General features: G+C 37.0%; 1 protein-coding gene across 1 annotated transcript in view; it reads right to left on the bottom strand.

Annotated features, from left to right (window-relative positions):
* The window catches only part of MINDY4 (MINDY lysine 48 deubiquitinase 4), a gene marked incomplete at both ends in the record, with an annotated part of 77,321 nt that overhangs the window by 33,070 nt on the left and 25,041 nt on the right, over nt 1–19,210 (bottom strand). The window contains 8 exons of the mRNA XM_080339945.1: nt 6,454–6,521; nt 6,784–6,849; nt 8,211–8,274; nt 9,031–9,132; nt 13,222–13,310; nt 17,434–17,550; nt 18,522–18,631; nt 18,969–19,027. Of these exons, the coding sequence (XP_080196071.1) occupies nt 6,454–6,521; nt 6,784–6,849; nt 8,211–8,274; nt 9,031–9,132; nt 13,222–13,310; nt 17,434–17,550; nt 18,522–18,631; nt 18,969–19,027 (675 nt within the window). The remainder of the gene's footprint in view (nt 1–6,453; nt 6,522–6,783; nt 6,850–8,210; nt 8,275–9,030; nt 9,133–13,221; nt 13,311–17,433; nt 17,551–18,521; nt 18,632–18,968; nt 19,028–19,210) is intronic.

Here is a 19,210-nt window from a genome sequence, read left to right as displayed (position 1 = left end):
TACCCTGCAGTAATTTAGAGATAACTTTTTCCTGTGTGAAACAAGGATGAACATATCTCTTTGCCCTATACGTCAATGCACATACAGTCAGAGCTATTGGGGAGCAGCCAGTGGCAGGCTGAGGTGTCTCTGGATGGGGCTTTACTCTTTCTGACTCTTTGGCAAGGAGAACTTCTGTTTTTTATTACAGTCCATAGGTATTACTGCACTATAAATAGACAATGTACATGTATAACAGTATGTCTCACGGTGAAATGCTGTCCTATGGAGATGAGTAAAGACAGAACTGTTATGTATTTTTAAAAATTGACAAAAATAGTTGGCCAGTGGACCAAAGCAGGAAGATTCTTGCAATATGGCTTGCAACCAAATAATTACAGAAGTAAAACCAAGTTGATATGTGGATATATACGTTGAAGGTAGACACTCTTCATAGCCAGAGCGGGATTGAAGCCACTGGTCCTTTAGCCTGTCTGATCAGGCTTTCCTCTCACACCAAGCTCAAACATGTCAAAACTTCTCTCCCCTATAATATGCCAAACGTAGCTCAGCTTAATTTATTACGGAAAGATAATTTTTGAGATGGAATAGCTATACTAGAAAGGTATTAACATGATTTGATGCTTGTGTGTGTTTATTTCAAGGATGGATTAGAATGAAAGATGAAGGAAAGTTAACTGCCCTAGTGCAGTGAAATGGTGCCTCACAGATGAAGAATAAGTCCTCCAAGGCACAGAACAACATTGTTTTAATCATATTATTCCACTTAGTAAGCAATTGTTAATTGACGAAGATTCCAGAGAACTAGACAAATTACTTGTAACTAATGGCAGACTTATTTGGTGTGAGAAGTCCTAGACTGATAAGGAATCAAAATGTGATTTATTCCCTTTAATAAAAAGGCAATGGCTTTTGGAAATAGAAAATCACTCTCTTTTTTTTCTTTTTTTTTTTTTCCCCACAGATAAAGCCATTGTTTCCTTTATTCTCACAAGAACACCTCAGGGAATAAATTGAAAAGATACCTAAATGACCAACATTGGCTGCAGAATTACATTTGTGCTCTGTTATCAGTGAGTGATAAAGTGTCCCTAGGTTGACAAAAGAGATTGCAGATGCTGGTGTTTTAATTCTATCGGTTCTATTCTAATTTGTGAGTTACACAATGAGTCTGTTTTTGGGAGGAGGCTCTATTTATGTTCTCTGGGTAGTTTGAAAATAGCAGTACACTGGTTTTCTACAAAGGAATTTGACCTAAGGAATTTTCTTATTCAACATGTTCTTTGCTACAAGAGGTTCTGGTAATGATGGTTTTAGGCAATAAAATTATTGCACTGATTGTGAAAAATATGGCAATGAAAAGAAACAGTGTGACTGGTTGGTAAGAGGCTGGAATTTAAGGGCAGCTTTTCAACAAATGAATCAGAATCAGCCACATCCCAGTATAGCAATGGTTTTCATGAGCAAGCACAGTGAGGAAGGTGCAAAGTGTTGGAGGTGATGAAATAGCATCTAGCAGAGAAAGTTTGTACTGCAGTTCCAGTATGTGTTGTAACTTAGGCAAGACTGGGGGGTTTACCGAATCTGCCATTACTGAGTTAGTGTAAACTCCCGAGCATTCACAACTTTCCTACATGCAATGTGCCATTCTCGCATGCAGTGGTGAGACCCACATGGGGACCTGCAGCCCACCTTTAAGTTCAGTCTCTCCCAGGTATGTGGAAAATATCTGGTAGCTCTAAACAACATGAAGATTTTAGTACACATTCAGGAAGATTAGTCCCCTGAGCTAGTACAATACGCCCACTATTTTTTTTAATTTTACACTGGTTGTAAAAAATATATTAAAAAAAAAGATATTACAATGGTTAGTGACCAGCACTCCTTCCTGTACCAGAAGCAACAACACGTTCTCAGCAACTTCCTCAGGAATTCTCGCTCCTCTTTGGCCATTTGTTATCAGTTCTACCAGTGATGATCATTAGTGCGTGGAGTATGATAAACTCATTACCAAAATCTACAAAGCAGTGCAAACCCCTGCATTTCCTCGCATGCATTCCCATTAAATAAAAATACTCAGATGGTCAGTGGTTTAGAACAACTGCCAAATAGATCAAAAATCAGCCTGTCCCAGCATCCAGTCAGCAACAGCATCAGCAGACATCAAAGCAGAACACAAAAACAGGGCACATGGAGATTACATCTAGACAGGTGTGTTTAACGGTACTGAAGAATGTATGTTCCAGTAATTTGTCTAAATTTATTTGAACCTCTTAATTCTTCTGGCCTCCTCGTCTCCCAGCACTGAAAGCTATTTATGCTGTGGAAAAAACATACTGGCATTTGTTTTAAAACCAAAGTCTGAGCATTTCCATGACAGCTCCCAACTGTTTAAATAAAAAATGTATAATCACTCCTTATTCAATATTATCATGGATGTCTAAATTTTTGTCACATCCAAATTATTCCTCTTCAGTGCTGAAGAAGAAAGATTTCATCTGTGCTCACACAGAAGCAAGTCCACACTAAAGGGAAACAGGGTGTTCTAGTTCTAATGTCTCTTTACTGACCTGCAGGACAAGACTACACGCAAGATAAAGACATGAGAAGATTTTATATATATATATATATATATACACACATATATGTACATATATATACAAAGACATTACCATGTTTTTATTCTGTTCTGATTTCTTATCACTACAACTTCCAACATATTACTTCTCTTTTGTCTGCCATAGAAAGTTGAACTGATATGTTCAGATAATTAAATTACTAGTAGTGGTGCCAGAATTTGTCTCCTTTTTTATAGTAGCCTGTTTAAAGCTCATCACTACATTAAGTACAGCCAAATCATGAATTATGTTTCACATTATTAACATTTCATCTCCCATTTATTGATCAACCACTATAAGACAGAATTCATTTCACCACTCGATGTTTACAGTGTAAATTGTCTAAATTAGTAGGTCATTTAAATTTTCTTTTTATATAGGGGAGATAAGTAAGCATTTCAGGAGGTGCTTCAGGATGTAGATATTCAAAATAAGTCAAATGAATCATGATGTTTTTCTCTTTTTTTTGAGCACAAAGGAAGCCTAGATACAAATATTTCCATAGAAAGTATATAAAGATACATAAGGTAGATCAGCACTCTCAAAGTAGTGAACATCTAAGAAATAGGAGTCTTAGCTAGTAGTTCTCTCTCCAAAATCAAAGGAAAATGATAGGTACTGCCCACAGCAATTCTCCTCACCTTTCTTGACACTTGTTTTCAAATGAGATGGCTTCTCTCTTTTCACTGATTATAGAGCTGAGAGGAATGAGACTTGGTGTAATTTTTAGAAGGGAAAACTCAGATGAGATTATTCAATTTTTGGCACTACGAGATGCTTCCAAACTGCTAGAACTTAGTCAGAGATTTAAGAAGGAGCTAACAGGTCATGATCATTCTGGACCACATCAACTACAGCAGCTATCATTCCTGAGTTGCGCTCACAACCGCATCTTCCATCAAGACAGACATGAGCAGCATCTGTCCACAGCTGGGACTGCTCTGAGGAAGTCTCTAAGCCTCATGGTCTCGTTATCCTGCGCTCCTTCTAGATCAGTTCTGGATGGGTTGAACTGCACTGGTCTTGATACAGTGGTACTTCTCCTTCAATTAATTAATTAACTTCATCATTTAGTCCTCATTGAAAAGACTTTTAACTTATAATTAACGCTTCCCCCACCATATAAATAAAGTATAATTATTGTCTTCTAATTATATCCTGCAGTGAAAGCTTCAGTAAACACTGGAATTATTTATGGAACAGAAAACACTGGGAAGAATATTTTTGCTTGAAAAAAATATTTCAATATTCATTAATCAACAATCAACCTGGAAAGGGCTGTCAGGCATTAGAACAGGCTGCCCAGGGCAGTGGTGGAGTCACCATCCCTGAAGGGGTTTAAAAGGTGTTTAGATGAGATTCTTAGGGACATAGTTTAGTGCTAGAGTTAGGTCATAGTTGGACTAGATGATCCTGCGGGTCTCTTCCAACCAAAATGATTCTATGATTCTAACATATCAGTCTTCTCTTTGTTTAACCCAATGTAATTTTTTTTTATTTGCTTCCATTGGACATACCTCTGCATCTTACACAATGCTGGTTTTTGATAACCTCAGTTCAAAACTATTCCATCCTTAGTCTTTAACTTGCTTCCAAGAAATGTCAATTATTTATAGAAGAGATATTTACCGAGGGAACCCAGAGAGTCAGCACTGTGGGCATATGGTGAAAAGCTGATCCAAACAGAAGCATTTCAACATGATTTCAGAAACTAAAATATGTCAAATTCTCAACTAAAATTAAATAATCTATCTAGTTTTTTCAGTAGAATATGCACACAAAAATGAGGACAACTGAAACTTCTATGGATCTTTCCTTTGTGTATATATATATATATTATAAAAAACATACAACAACAACAAAAAACCCAACAACAACAACAAACCACAACAACCACAAACCAAACCAAAACAAAACCACAAAACACCCACTGATTTTCTGCATAAAAACTTAGAAACTAGGAAAAAAAAAGTCCCAGGGAGATCTATTGCTGGATGAAAATTCCATTACCTAAAATGACTCTTATTTGTCTTCAACTATTCATCCGAAACTATGCCAGTTATGTAAATAATTGCTTATAATGCTTGTAACACCCACTAGATGGTACATATTTCTTGATAATATGAACAGTGAGTTATTTGTCTTGATATTTGTAATAACCTAAGAGAAGTACTATGGCAGAGACATTCAAATCTGTTACTGAAAATTGCATAAAAGAAATTTAGTTGACACTTCTAAAAAAATTTACACAAAGGTCTGGAAACACATTCCACTGTATCTAGTGATAGAGAAAAATTCCTGTTTCTTATAAACAAAAGATAGGTACCGATGCAGTGTATTATACAGCGCTAGTCGAGAAGAGTAACTCTACTTTAAAATGAAGTTCTGTGAGTAAGTCATCAATCTTCCTCAAAATAGAGCTTCATTTTATAAACAATTCTTACACTGTAGACCAGAATTGTAAAAATATTTAGAGACATAAAAATGCAAATAGGCACCACAAGGAATGTTCATGTTCACTTTAGACACTTTGCTCCCTCAAATACAAACAGAGATGATTGATTTGCCTTGTCTTAATCCATCTGTTAAGAACTGAGAGGTGATGGAAAAAACAAGCTCCTTGCTTATCTTATTAAGGAATATTTACCATTTTACAGCAAGCAAAGCAATGCAATCAATAGCAACTAGGAACATTGCTGTTTTGGGTGATCCTACCAAATGCCAAATCTGTCGTTACTTGCTCAAATACCTTTACTAATCTGGACCTCTCCACTGTAACTAACTCAGCAAAATGAGAATAAATGACATGTTATAAAATTATCACATCATTCTTGTTAGAGTGCAGAAGTGAAGCCAGCAGCCTGTAGTGTTACTGTAAGCAAAAGAAAGGAAGAAATGACAACAAAACAAACAAAAAAACCCCAATCTCTACACATTTATAGGATTCTCAGTGGGTTACTAAATGAATATCACCATTTCAGACTAAGTTACTACTTATTTTCAAGACAATGCAGAGATGTAAGAAATAAAAGCTTACACAAATCAACCCCATGCTGCTTTCAAGTGCAGCTGCTCTTTTCATGTCAGTTGTTATTGCAAGTTGTCAGGGAACAGTTCTTTTCACTTGCAGATAACTCTAGGAGATTTTTATAAAGGTGGAGTTTGACAAATGAAGAAAGCTTTTCTATTCCGACTCACTCTGATATTCACAGTACCACGGGAATATATTTAAGCTGTATAAAAGCACAGTTAAACACGACTGTGCTTGGGCAAGCCTTGATGAGTTTTAAAAGAGGCTGTAACAACTACCCCTTAGCCAGAGCTCAGCATATTTATTACACCGATTAACTGAGACCAGATTTGTCACACCTTACTTTTAAACATCTAAAATTAGGTGTCTAATCCTTTTTATACTAGGCTTTTTTTATCATTATCACTGATGGAGGGATTGGAGCATCACAAACAAGTTATTCATCCCTACTTAAGACAGATACCTGAAGTATGTGAAATAAATAACCCTCTAAATAAGTCTTGCTTTCCACTATCAAGACAGGGAGCATAATCAATGCCTAATGTTTAGATGGAGTCATTTATATCAGAAACGGCAGACTGACCACTGTCAATTTAACAGAATATATATATGTGTGTGTGCGTGTGTGTATGTGTATACAACAAAAAAAGCGCCAAGATTAGGTAAGTAAATCTGCATAACTTCTGTATACTTATCAGAGTAAACATCAAAATAGATTAAAAATAACAGAGACTTAAGTACATCATGCTTGTTTCCTCACTTTGCAGAGCTTGTTTGCTTTGCAGTTTATGAAAAGACACTCACAGATTGATAGATCTTGATAAGATGACAGACACAGTCAGAAGGATGCACCCACAGGGTCCAATTTCAAACTGGAAAAGAAAAAGATTGGTTTTATTTTGTTTGTCCTGTACATTTTTTGCCCAAATCTAACGAAAAGCAAATCAAACTGGAAGCAGAAAGAATTGTTCTTATTTACTTAAACACTAATTTTGTTGCTTTGCTTGTTAAAATGTGAGACATGTTCACTAAGTATTTGAAACAATGCTTGGAAGACATAATATGAGACTGATAAACACAGAAAGACTGACAGCTGAACTGCAACAGGTTTAGTACATTGTCTATACACAGTACCTGGTGAATATTCTGCTGAAGAAATACAATCAGATCTTCGTATCTTGTGACACTATGTAGTATTAGCTGGGGAGAAAAGTAAGAAGGAAAATAAGTAACTGAAACAATAACAACTAATTTTTATAACCTGAAATCTGAATTAATGCAGCCAAAGATTTAGATCTGATAGGAAAGATTTCAAGTAACAAATTGAGTAAAGATTTTACAAAATCTACCTCTTATTGTTCTTACATGCTACAGTATAGCATAGTATTTCATCTCAGAACCTCGTATATTCTGAACTTTTAAATACTGCTTCTTGGTTTTAAGTTCATAGAACAGACAGTGTGGCTCAATTTTAAGCATTGTTTATGCAATGAAAAACAATACCTAGAACAAACACATGAATTCTATAGCTTTAAAGGACACAGAATGGGCAGGTAGCTCAGGAGTTTGTACCAATGTGGTGAGGAATCTATAGCAGGCATGTATTAGAGCACTTCTTATCATACTCAGAAATTATCCCCTGAATACTCCTATTGAACATGAATTACAGGAGAGTTCACAGATCCAGGCCTTGACTTCAACATTCCTTTTCTAATTTTTTTATCTTCAGATTTTGACAGAAATTATTGTCTTGCGGATACCACATGAGGAAAGATCAAGCAGTCTGGATTGTATTCCTTTCCATCATATTTTCACTGTGGTCACATCCACATGATCTTTGACAAGTGATGATTAGAAGCAGCACAATGGTTTTAGTTCGAATCTGAACTAGCCAGCAGCTCAGAATTATGTTAACATATTAATTAAATAATCTGTCTATAGCCAAGTATATTATAACCAAGGCTTTATGCTGCATTTACCGTATTTATACAGGTTTCAAAGCTGTCTGGTTCTGAAAAGTTTTTGACACATCTATTCCTCTATTTAGGTGGCTGGTAATATTTCCTTAAACCAGTAAAGCCTGGCTTATGGCATCACTGTTTGCAAAGCCATTTGAGATGGAAATAAAGGCATAACTGGAAAGTATTTTTCCATCTGGAGCTTCTAGAGGAAGAAAAAAAAAAGGCAAAGAATTCTGTGTAAGACAAGAAGAAAATAGTTTCTTTTGGTGCTCACGGCCATGATGGTTAACTTGAAAAGATCCACATTCACTTTTACTGCATATCCATAAAAGCGGATACAGTTTATAAGCTTGAAAGGTAGATGGAACAAAAATAACTTCAGAGAGCCCAATTGCCCACAGACACTGGGACGAGTCAGAGCCAGTTAGACTATGGGATTTTGTTATTTCCTATTGGTTTTTGGACCACAACTAACAAATTCGATATAAAAGATTTTAAAACACTCAGAGAGCAATGGAAATCAAATTAATTGCACTGAAATAAGAAAAGCTATTAAGAGGATATATGGAGAAAGTTACTGTGAGTCCCACAGAGCCTTACAGTTTCTAAGATTCCATCTGCCTTGTATTTTCCCAAGGGAGTGAACTGTTGCCTTCCTGACGGCCTGGAAACGAGATTCAGACAAAACCAAAGATCTTGTTAAAAGGACAAAAAGAGAAATCATGGCATTAAAGAGAAATCAACATGTTATATTAACTGAATGATGAGCCAAAGACTTTGTATTATTTTTTTAACTGTTTTTTTTTTTTTTTAAAAAAAAAGGACCTCTTGCATAATAGGCTTATATTGCATATTAAACAAATTTTTATCAATTAAGTTTATATTTTAGCTGTGCTATTGCAGAATATTTAATATGAACTACAAGTTTCTCTATATAGAAAGAGGATAAATATATTTTTACGATGTTAATGACAACTTTTAATGGAAAATAATATTAGAGCAATGACATTAAAACAAGTAGAAGAACATATGTACCATATCATCACAGGAAACATTTTATGGATGTAAAATATCACTCAAATGTCTTTGAATTTGCTGCTTCTATTTCAGGTTCAAAGAAAGACTTCTGCACCCAAAGGCTTCTGTGTTATTTTTCAGCTATCTTAGTTGATTTAATAAAAGAAATGACCTATTCTCACAAAACCCAACTCACTTAAAAATATGCAGGAACCAGTACAGCCAAAGTCAGCAATTTAAAATTTAGACGTCTTGTGTACAGGCAGTTTTGTGTTTCTCCCTAAGACATTTCAGAATGCATAAATGCACCTTACAAAACTTTCATTTTATAAAATAGGTACACATGTAGCAAACACAAGTATAGGAGCACTGTACAATAACTAAAATTGCTTCTTCTACTTACAGCGCCACAATTGCTTTTTCATTGCCTCCTGCACGCCACAATATGTCTGCAATAGCCATGGTGAGGCATTTGGTCCTGTGAGCTTCTGAAGGCTGAAGGCAACTGCGGTGTGGGAAATGCAAAAACAGAGAAGTATCAAAATGAGTATTGGGGAGTTTATTCATTAGATATGATATTCATTAGATATTATGCACAGATTCATAGCAGGTTTGTATCTAAAAGAACAAAAGCATATTTTTAAAGACAATTTAGTTATCGTAATGCCTAATAGCAAGGCTCCAGCAAGTTGCCTCAGAAAGTTATAATTTAGGTATCTTGGTTCCTTCTATAGTCAAGAAAGACACAGCTTAGATGGCCATCTCAAAAATATACTGTGAGTTGAAGAGGGAGCTATTGTGACCAAGAAGACATACCAGGTATAAAGATACAGAGGAATCTGACCTTTCTCTGAGGATGAAGCATCTGGATGAGATGCCAAGGGAACACTGACTGGGCAGGCAGGATGAAGAGTTCTCAGCACTGGACTGAAGATGTGGTAAGAGGACATGGTGCTGCTATTGAGCACCAAAAGAGGTCTAAGAGGGAGAAGCAACTAAAGTCACCACTGGAATTTGGGCTTTCTGGAACCATTCTTTGAGGTGAACCACCTTCAATATCATTGTAGTAGGCATTTAAGAAGGTCTTGGATCTTAATGAGGATAATCAGATCCAGTCAATAGAGCTGTATCTAGAACAATTTCCCCTTTAGATTGCTAGTAAAACAAACTCTGGGCAGAGTGGGTAGGTCTCTTCTCCAATCAGAAGAAACATGGAAATTTTCAGGAATTTAAATTCATCTAGGTCAAGTGTTAACAGAAGTGTGTTGCATTTGGGGGATCTGGATGAGCTTATGTTGCTCACAGCGATAGTTGGACTGTTGTGATGGGTACATAAGCTAAGCAATTGTAATCTTGCTAGCCTATGTCTATATGTCCTATGGCAATACCCTTGTACTGCAGACGAATTTAAAAGATGACATGCACAATCTCCACTCCTAGAAGATTAATACTAAAGATGGTGTCTGATTAAAAGACAACAATTAAAACTATTATTCTCATTGTGAAAATGGATGAAAATCATGAGAGGACTAAATGAGGTATGATCAACAACAGGAACTGATCACTGAAAACTAATCTTCTAAAAGAAATAGTGGATGTTCTCTCAGAATACAAATGTATAATTGACTGAGCAAAAATCAGGTAGATGTACTTTAGGAAAAAATACTGTATTGCTTAATAATGGACATGATAAACTAATTCCTCCTTAAATCTGTAACAAAATTGTTTTAAGATTCTATAACAGGATTGCTTTCTATATTGAACATGATTTTCAGTTTATAAAGACTCTCATACTTATTTTTTCTTAACTTACAAATGTACACCCCAATGTTCTTACCTACTACTGAGCTTTGTCTAAAGTATCATCTGCAATAAATACTATGCTTGCAGTCTTTTTAAAAGGCGAGCCCCAAAGTGGTGACATAAAACATTATGGTAACTAACATGGTATTGGTCTGTGGAGCCCCACTGTTTCTGAAAAAAATTCACTTAAATGTTTGGCTTGGAACTTACACAATGATGTGCAAAACTATGAAGTGTTTACATGAATCTATTGATCCCAAACATGTAATCAATGCTGGCAACACATTTCCTACAAATTGTGTTTCATGAAGTCTTCTAATACCTCCTGTTCCTCTAACTTCCAAGATGTGAATTGAGAAAAAATGGAATATGAGGCCAAAAGTCACATCATGGAAAGCTGGTAAATTTAAGACTAAAACCCCACATCCATAAGCTTGAAGAAATGAACAACAGCTCTATGCCCCTGGGAAGCACAGAACTGGAATTTCGTCTAGTGGCTTCAAGAATGGCAGTCTTTGAAATTCAGATCTTATCAGTTTTAGAGTGTTACCAGCATGGGAGGTGATGCCAGAACCTGTTCCCAGCATTTGAGTAAAAGATCTAATAATGCAAAAGACTAAACAAGAAACACCAAACATCAAAAAATTAAACAGACTTTCAAGTTCAATGTCTGCCTTGAATATAATGTTCATGTAGCAAATATTTCCATCTCTGAAGGATGTGAGATATGGGAAATAATTGGTGAGAGTTCTCAAGTAAAAAAAAATATAATCACAACTTTCTCTTATCTCTGCCTCTGTTCTAATACAGACACTCCAAAATTTATGGGAAGAATAGCAACCACTTTATGTGCCTGAGAGAGGCAGCAGAGCAAGGAGACATGATATTATTTCTGGAATGTCGAAGCCTGAAGTCAAACACTTACTGTGAAGTGGCTAATAAGTTTAAAAATCAGGTTAGAATTAGAAAGAAATATTAATCCTCTCATTTCAAGCTCCAAGACTTCCCTTCCCTTCTGCCTAAGAGTTCCTGCCCATGGCAAACACATCATGAGAAAAATGTATTTATCTCATGAATAAAATAGCCCATCTTGCTATTCATTTTTAGGAGCCTGGCAGCTCTTGGCATTTCTGTGCATAAATATAGAGATCTCACCTGCTAACCTGAAATTCCTTGGAGACTTCAGCAGCATTTGTCATATATACATATATTCATAAAACCAAAATCTTTTAAGATCATGTGGATAATAGGAGGGGAAAAATAAGAGAGGCAAATATTGCCCAGTAAGCAGGATAGGTTGTAGTTGGCATGAGTTGGGACACTTACAGTTTAAACAATCTGGCTGCAATCCATTTATTTGTGTGTCACATAATTTTGTGACATTAATGATCACTGAACCATGTTGAAATAGGAAAAGGTTAACATTTCTGTTTTTCACTAAGGATGACCTGAGACTCAAAGGCAACGAAGAGCAGAAGATCAAAGGATGCTCTCCAAGCTGAAGTAAATTCTTGGTTTTCACCACCAGAAATAAGTCTTCAGTGAATTCTGTAGAGATTCCTGGTCATACAACCTAAATATGTATTGGACCTGAGTGCCTGTGTAGACCATCTAGGGCCTGGTAATCCTTTGATTAACTGTCACATCCCATCTTGTGTGCTAAAGACAAATAATGATGTTCTACAGGTGCTTTTTTCTTTCCTTTGTTGATGAAAATAGCCCAAACAATGAATTTCCATTAAGTGCCAGTAGCCAAAACTAAGGAAAATCAGCAGAGACTCAGTCATTTTCATAAACAGTCACAAGCAGAAAAGTGTGTATTTAAGGCCGAATTTTTATACATTATGAACATTTTTACATTGTAAGGTAATGAAGTTCAAGAAAAATCTCAGCACAAAAGCTTTTCTTCTCACTAATCTGGAGTGAGTGTTTCACCCACAAATAATACAAGTTGATGGCAGCATAAAGCAGTAAAATACTGTTATCCCTATTCAAAGAACTATATCTATAAAGTCTAGGGAAATTTCTGAAATTATTCTTTTGTAATGAACTTAATTACTTATTGGAAACTTAAGGTGAATAGAAAACTATTTTTTTAGACATTATTTTCCAGCATTTCATTGAATAAGCTCTTTCTTTAGCATAATGACAAGTACATTAATATTATAGCAGTCCAAGCAATTTTCCTTTACACTAGCAATATTATACAATATTCCTTTAAAGTAAGGAGAAAATACACGCACAGAATTTAAATTCCAATTCTATTATGGAGTTTAAGTCTGAAAGATCAAACACAGCAGCAAAAAAACCCCACAACAAAACAAAACCAAAAACAAACAAACACACACACACAAGACAATAAAACCCCAACAAACAAAAAACCCCAAACCATTATAGCTGTAACTTAAATGTTTCATTTTTCCTGAGATGGTTAGTGTCAAAACCTGCATGAATTTCATGGTCTTTCAAACCTTGATTGCATTTTCTTTTAAATCATATCTCCATGGGATCTCAAGGTTAAATAATTTTCTCTGGCTTCAATTCAGCTGTTGGATTTTTTTAGAAGTTCTTGGATTATTCACAGGCAAGTAATCATACAAATAAAACACCAACCTCTAAATTCCTGCAGTTGAAAGAGAAGTGAATACAAGTAAATCAAATGCTACTTTTTTTCTCTCTCAAAGAGAAGTTCAATAACTTCAAACTCAAAAGGCTCCTGAGTGGCTGCATCAGAGAAAACAAATTTTTGCTTCTGTATGGAACAGATTTCTAATGTCAATTGCTGACTTACCGAGTGTCTTTATTCCTGTTACTGTCTGCAAAGATAAGCTGCTGTAGAACACAAGCTTGAACTGCAGCCAGAACTCCACACGGGCCACCCTGAGGGGAACAATGAGACACTCCATGAGCAATACAATTTGCACTGTTTGATGCTGGTGAAAACTTTCGCAAGTCATGTGTTTCCATTCAGGCTTAAGCCATTCTTTCATCTCTTTCTTTCCATCCATGACTTTGTAGTGCTCTGTGTTGCTATTTTTTTTGCAAGCCAATGAAAACCAACTGCTATTGTGCTTCCCACCCATTTTTTCCTGAAAATGCCTAGACATCTATAACATCCAAGGAAAGTTCTGTTCTGTTCTGTGATCATGCAAACAAATGAAATATCTCCTGATCCCTATCAACCCATAGTCTACCTCAGCTTCCAGAGAGAAGTCAAATCTGACTGTTTTCCAAAGGGTGAAAATAAGCTGTTCTCTTTTACCTCCTCTGAGCACTATGTGTCCCCTGATGTTCCCACTCACATCACTAAACAAAGATTTCAGTTCTATGTGTAGCCCTCTGCACTAGGCAGCTGTCTCACATTATGTTAATGTTGGAAAAAAAATTGCAATACCAACAAATACCTTGCTAACTTTAAACTTCATGGAAAATAGATTTACAGCTGTTTTGAAAGACCGTGGGATGGGGTAGCAGTGTACTTCCTTCTCCTTGCTTATTGCCAGCCAGCTAGCCCCCTGACTCCATTGCATGACCAAGACCTGTTGCTATGGGTTAACTATATGGCAGAGATAGCTGCACAAGTTATCCTGAGAAGCAGAACATACATCCTCTTCTTGTTAAGAAAACTTAATCCAGCATAAGTCTCCTTCCCTTGTCACTCGATTCTCCCCCAGGTGGCTCATACCATATTTACTCAAGTAGTTTGCTGAAGAGACAGAGAAAAGCTTTCATTTATTTGGAATATTTATGCATGAATGCAGCAGGCTACGCAGAACACAGCACTAACATTACAGATACAACACGTCACATCGGTAGTACTGGGAATTACTGCAACTAAACAGAGGATTCAGCATATTAAATCCCACAGATGCTGTCCCATGTGTCTGTCAGCTCACGCTGCCATTCTCAGAAACGGGTTTTTTCTTAACATTGGGAAATCCATTAGTTTAACATAGGTCATACCTAAAACAGCATCCAATAGAGGTTGATGTATGAGTGCTAGCTTTTTCTACCCAGGTAAATTAAGAAAACACTGAGGGTAAGAAAATATGGACCACTCAGCCGGTTTTCTGGAGAGCGTGTGTCCTGATTTTAACCCATGCCAAATATACGCTGTTGTTACTCTCCATAGAATGAGATTAACCCAGAATAACACTGCTGTCACTTGCTACAGTAGCACCCCTGATTTCCTCTGTAAATCACAACCAGGCTGTGGTGAACCAGTTCAGGACCTGTCAAACTCCATTCAAAACCCTAGAGGAGAATGAAAAGTGCAGCCAGCATTGCTATTTTCAAATAGCAATGTGATCAGTTTAATTCTCCATTTGTCCTAAGTGCAGCATCACACCTAAAGGAATGGGACCTGCAGGCACACAAAGTGTGCAGAGAATGCAGCCTTGAAAATAAAGGTCCTGTGGTCAGAAAACAGCTTAGATATTGATACCTTCCATCTTCTCATTTATATTACACACTTACTACCTCTCTATAATTACTTACATAACTAAAGAGTGAATAGCCTGAAATGTACTAAGAAAAAAAACAGGTTTATTTCAGTCCACCAGGGAAAGCCTCCCAGACAAAGAAAAAATTATAGGAATCATTCTAAATATCTTCTTATAGCAGCAGAGAAATTTAACATAGGGAAGAACCAAACAATTGTTCAGATCAAATGAATTTTGGGAGTGAGGAGGAATATATTAACTATCTGAAATAAACACATCTAAACAAAACACTCTGGTTTACCATTTCTGTTGTGTAATTTATGATGGGGAATTTAATGGCCAGTGAGTCGCTAGAAGTGATCAGACACTCTGTCTCTCTAGCAGCAGGGTCTGGAAACACCAAAGTAACATTTACTGTGGACCAGTGAACATTACTGCCACGGTTCCCTTTGAAGTTTAAATTAACTTTTAAAATTAATTATCTTTTTTTCTGCTAAGTTTTATTTAAGCATAAGTGGCTTTCTTCTGAGATCATTAGACAAAATATTTAACAAGACAAGGTAAGTTGATTAAACATCTTGATGATATGTTTATTAGCCATTATCCTTGCCCCAAAGACTCTCTTCTTCTCATTTCTGTATAGTACATAATGGTCTGCTTCTCTCGGGCAAGATAAAGATTTTCTGCATCAGTGCAGAAACTTGATGAGCTTGATGAGTGTTTTGTTAAGAGGAGTTTACTCCTCCCTACTCTTTACTGAAGTCATAGAATCATAGCGTAATTTGGCTTAGAAAAGACCTTCAAGGTCATCCAGTCCAACCGCTCTGCCATGAGCAGGGACATCTTCACCAGCTCAGGTTGCTCAGAGCCGCATCCAGCCTGGCCTGGGATGTCTCCAGGGATGGGGCATCCACCACCTCTCTGGCCAACCTGGGCCAGGGCCTCATCATCCTCATGGTGAAGAATTTCTTCCCCACATCTACATGAATCTTCCCTCTTATAGTTTAAAACAATCACCTCTTATCCTATTGCAACAGGATTTGCTAAAACCTCTGTCCCCATCTTTCTCATCGGCCCCTTTTAAGTACAGAAAGGCTACAATAAGGTCTCCCTGGAGCCTTCTCCAGGCTGAACACCCCAACTCTCTCAGCCTGTTCTCCCAGGAGAGCTGTTCCAGCCTCAGATAATTTCTGTGGCTCCTCTGGCCCCTCTCCAGCAGGTCCATGTGTGTCCTGTGCTGAGGAACCAGAGCTGGACAAGCATTGCAAAGGGGTCTCACCAGAGTGGAGCAGAGGGGCAAAATCACCTCCTTTGACCTGCTGGTCCTGGTCCTTGTGATGCGGCCCAAGACACCATTGGCTTCTGGGCTGCAAGTGCACATCGCTGGCTCATGTCCAGTCTTTCATCCACCAGTACCCCTAATTTCTTCTTCAGAGGGCTGTTCTCCATCCCTTCACCCCCAGCCTGGACTGATACAGGGGGTTGTCCTCATCCAGGTGCAGGACCTGGCACCTGGACTTGTTGAACCTCATGAGGTTCACATGGGCCCACTTCTTGAGCCTGACCAGGTCCCTCTGGATGGCATCCTGTCCATCAAGTATGTCAACTGCACCACTCAGCTTAGTGTCATCTGCAAACTTGCCGAGGGCGCACTCAATCCCACTACGTCATTGATGAAGATACTAAACTGTACTGGTCCCACTATGGACTGCTGAGGGATATCACTTGTCACCGGTGTCCATCCACCCTGGACATGATCATCCAGCCAATCCCTCATCCATTGAACAGTCCATCCATCAAATCCATATCTCTCCAATTTAAAGAGAAGGATATTGTGAGGGTGTCTTCAGATCTGTGCTTTTAGAAGAGACCTGATGCATGGATATCCCAGAAGCACGTCACAGGTCAGGGACAAAAGCATTAAGGTGCATCTGAGAAGGGCGCATTTTTATAGTTGATCTGTTTGATTTTGCAGAAAGCTACATATCCTGTGCCTTGCATGTTGTCCTTGGTCTGAGTCTATGCATCAGCCATCTAAGAAACAATGCAGGTGCATGTGATCCCTTTTAATTTAGGAAGGAGCCCCACCCTCTGACTTCTGTATCTTTAAGAGGCAAAAGTCTCCTTGTGATTTCCCTGGTACTACAGGCAATTCTTGCTATTTACCCCCATTTCGAGACAGATCAAGCTCCATCTTAAACTTGTTAAACATTTTCCTCACATATTCTTTTCCTCTTAAACTCCACCCTTGATTTATGTCCTTTGATTCTTTTACCATCACCAGCTTTTGGCTAACGTGGCTTGTGTTCCTCCCTATAACTCCCCATCACACACACATTATGCACACTTTCTGTAGCTACTTTAATTTTCCCTCAGAAATAATCTGTCCATCTCAAGTCTTGTTAGAAGACTTGACAAGGTGACATCATTCAGTGGTAACCAGAGAAGTTAAAGAGAAGAGTCTTTAGAAGACTTTTCTCTCTTTTTTTTCTACTGAAATACACAGTCTTTGTAAACCCAGTAAAAAGCAAAGATCACTTTAAGGAAGTCATTTACAGTACCTTTTTTTGCACAATGCCATATTTTAACTGTGGTATGCTATTAAATGTAAAACTCTGTATTTTCCATTCTTCACTGAAGCAACATAGACTAGAGCCAAACAAAAGGATTTTTAATTCCTATAGAAAAAAAAGATAAAGAAAGAAAGACGTTCTCATTTTAACAACAAAACCAAAACACGGGTATGTTTTCTTGCAGTAATTTGTAGAAAGGAAAGGAGGAGTGTGGAAGAGTAATGACTAACTCACTGTAACTACCCTTTTCTGTTTTATACATACTGTAAATAGCAACACTCAAATGAAAAGGAGCAATTTTTTCCCTTTCCTGCAATATTCCTTGAACTCATAATGCTGTGTCCTCCTCAGTGTAGGAAACTCTTTATGCAGATTGTCTGGGGCACAGTTTCCCATGAAATTATTACAGAATATTGCCGTAAATTTAACAACTAGAAGAGGAATGCCTACTAATGGTTACATTAGGGAAAAAAGGACTTTGCTGGTCACCGTATGGAGAAAAGGCAGCCTGATTTGCCTATCAAAGTTGCTGCTATGAGACAAACATTACTCAAATGTTTCACTGCTGTGTGTCGGATGGAATATCAGCATATGCCAAATTCAGATTTTGACCTTGAACAACTGCAGACCACTACTATTCAGGAATAGCTAAAGTAAAGAAATTTCATTCATGCTAAAGTAAAGCTGAGTAAATAAGAACAGATTGCTCAGTGTTTGTATAGTTACTTGGACTTCTTTGGTCTAGAAACAGTGATAGCGGAATAATAAACTTGTTCTGAACCACTGTCAGTTTAAAGCAATGGAGAATAAGCACATGGATGACTAGAAGCATTAATAAAACAACACAAGTTTCGTTAATGAAAAATATTATTAATGCTTTAAATGGTCTGATGCATTCTGACATGCTCTTCTGGTATTTTTTGCAGTTTTGGACAGGCATCCCTACATTACTTTTTCATCTGATTACCTAATAGGGAATACACTCAGAAATGAATATGGCACATTTTAAATCACATACAACACAGAGAAGGCCATCTCACACATCTATTGGTATTTAGCATCACAGTTAGTCTTACTTTTGCAAGAGAAAAATCAATTGCTTTTGATTCGACTTGAAGCATACACAATGTTGAAAGATCTGGGTTCCTTCTAACTTCTCCAGTTGTTTCTTCATCCTCAATATCAACTGAAGGACAAAAGAAAATCATATAATGTGTTGGATGTAAAAAATTGCTTCCCCCAGGCTCAGTGCCAGGGGGTCATAAGTATGACAATTAACACTTATCATCTGTCTTTATAAAAAAGAATATGTAGTTTTGGCCAGAAATGACAGATAATACACAAGTCACCCATTGTTCGAATGCTTTTTAATGACTTCTTTAGACAGTGTTACCCAAAAAGCTAATAGCAAATGCAATTGGTCTAAATCAACTAAGAATTACAAAAGAAACAACTCCTATTTGGTTACAGCTGCTCTGAAGACCATGATGGCAAAAAATAAACTGAAGCTTGAAATAACTTACGTAATTCTAGGGCATCTTTCATCTGGTCTTCTTTACAGTAAGTGGATGTTGGAGACTTCCTGCATTAAACATTAATCAAAAAATGAATGACCAAATGTTCACTTTTAATGAGAACAGTTTTTTTGAATAAACAAGAAGAAATATGGTATATGGCCACAGACATATATTTTTTTACATATGTATATATATAATTGTACATATATGTATATGGGAGGGAGTGTGTAAGAGACAGACAATAAAAG

The sequence above is a fragment of the Nesoenas mayeri genome (assembly GCF_963082525.1).
Source record: "Nesoenas mayeri genome assembly, chromosome: 2".
Taxonomy (NCBI): Eukaryota; Metazoa; Chordata; class Aves; order Columbiformes; family Columbidae; genus Nesoenas; species Nesoenas mayeri.
The sequence above is the reverse complement of the archived record's forward strand: the minus strand, read 5'-3'. Positions and strand labels throughout refer to the sequence as shown.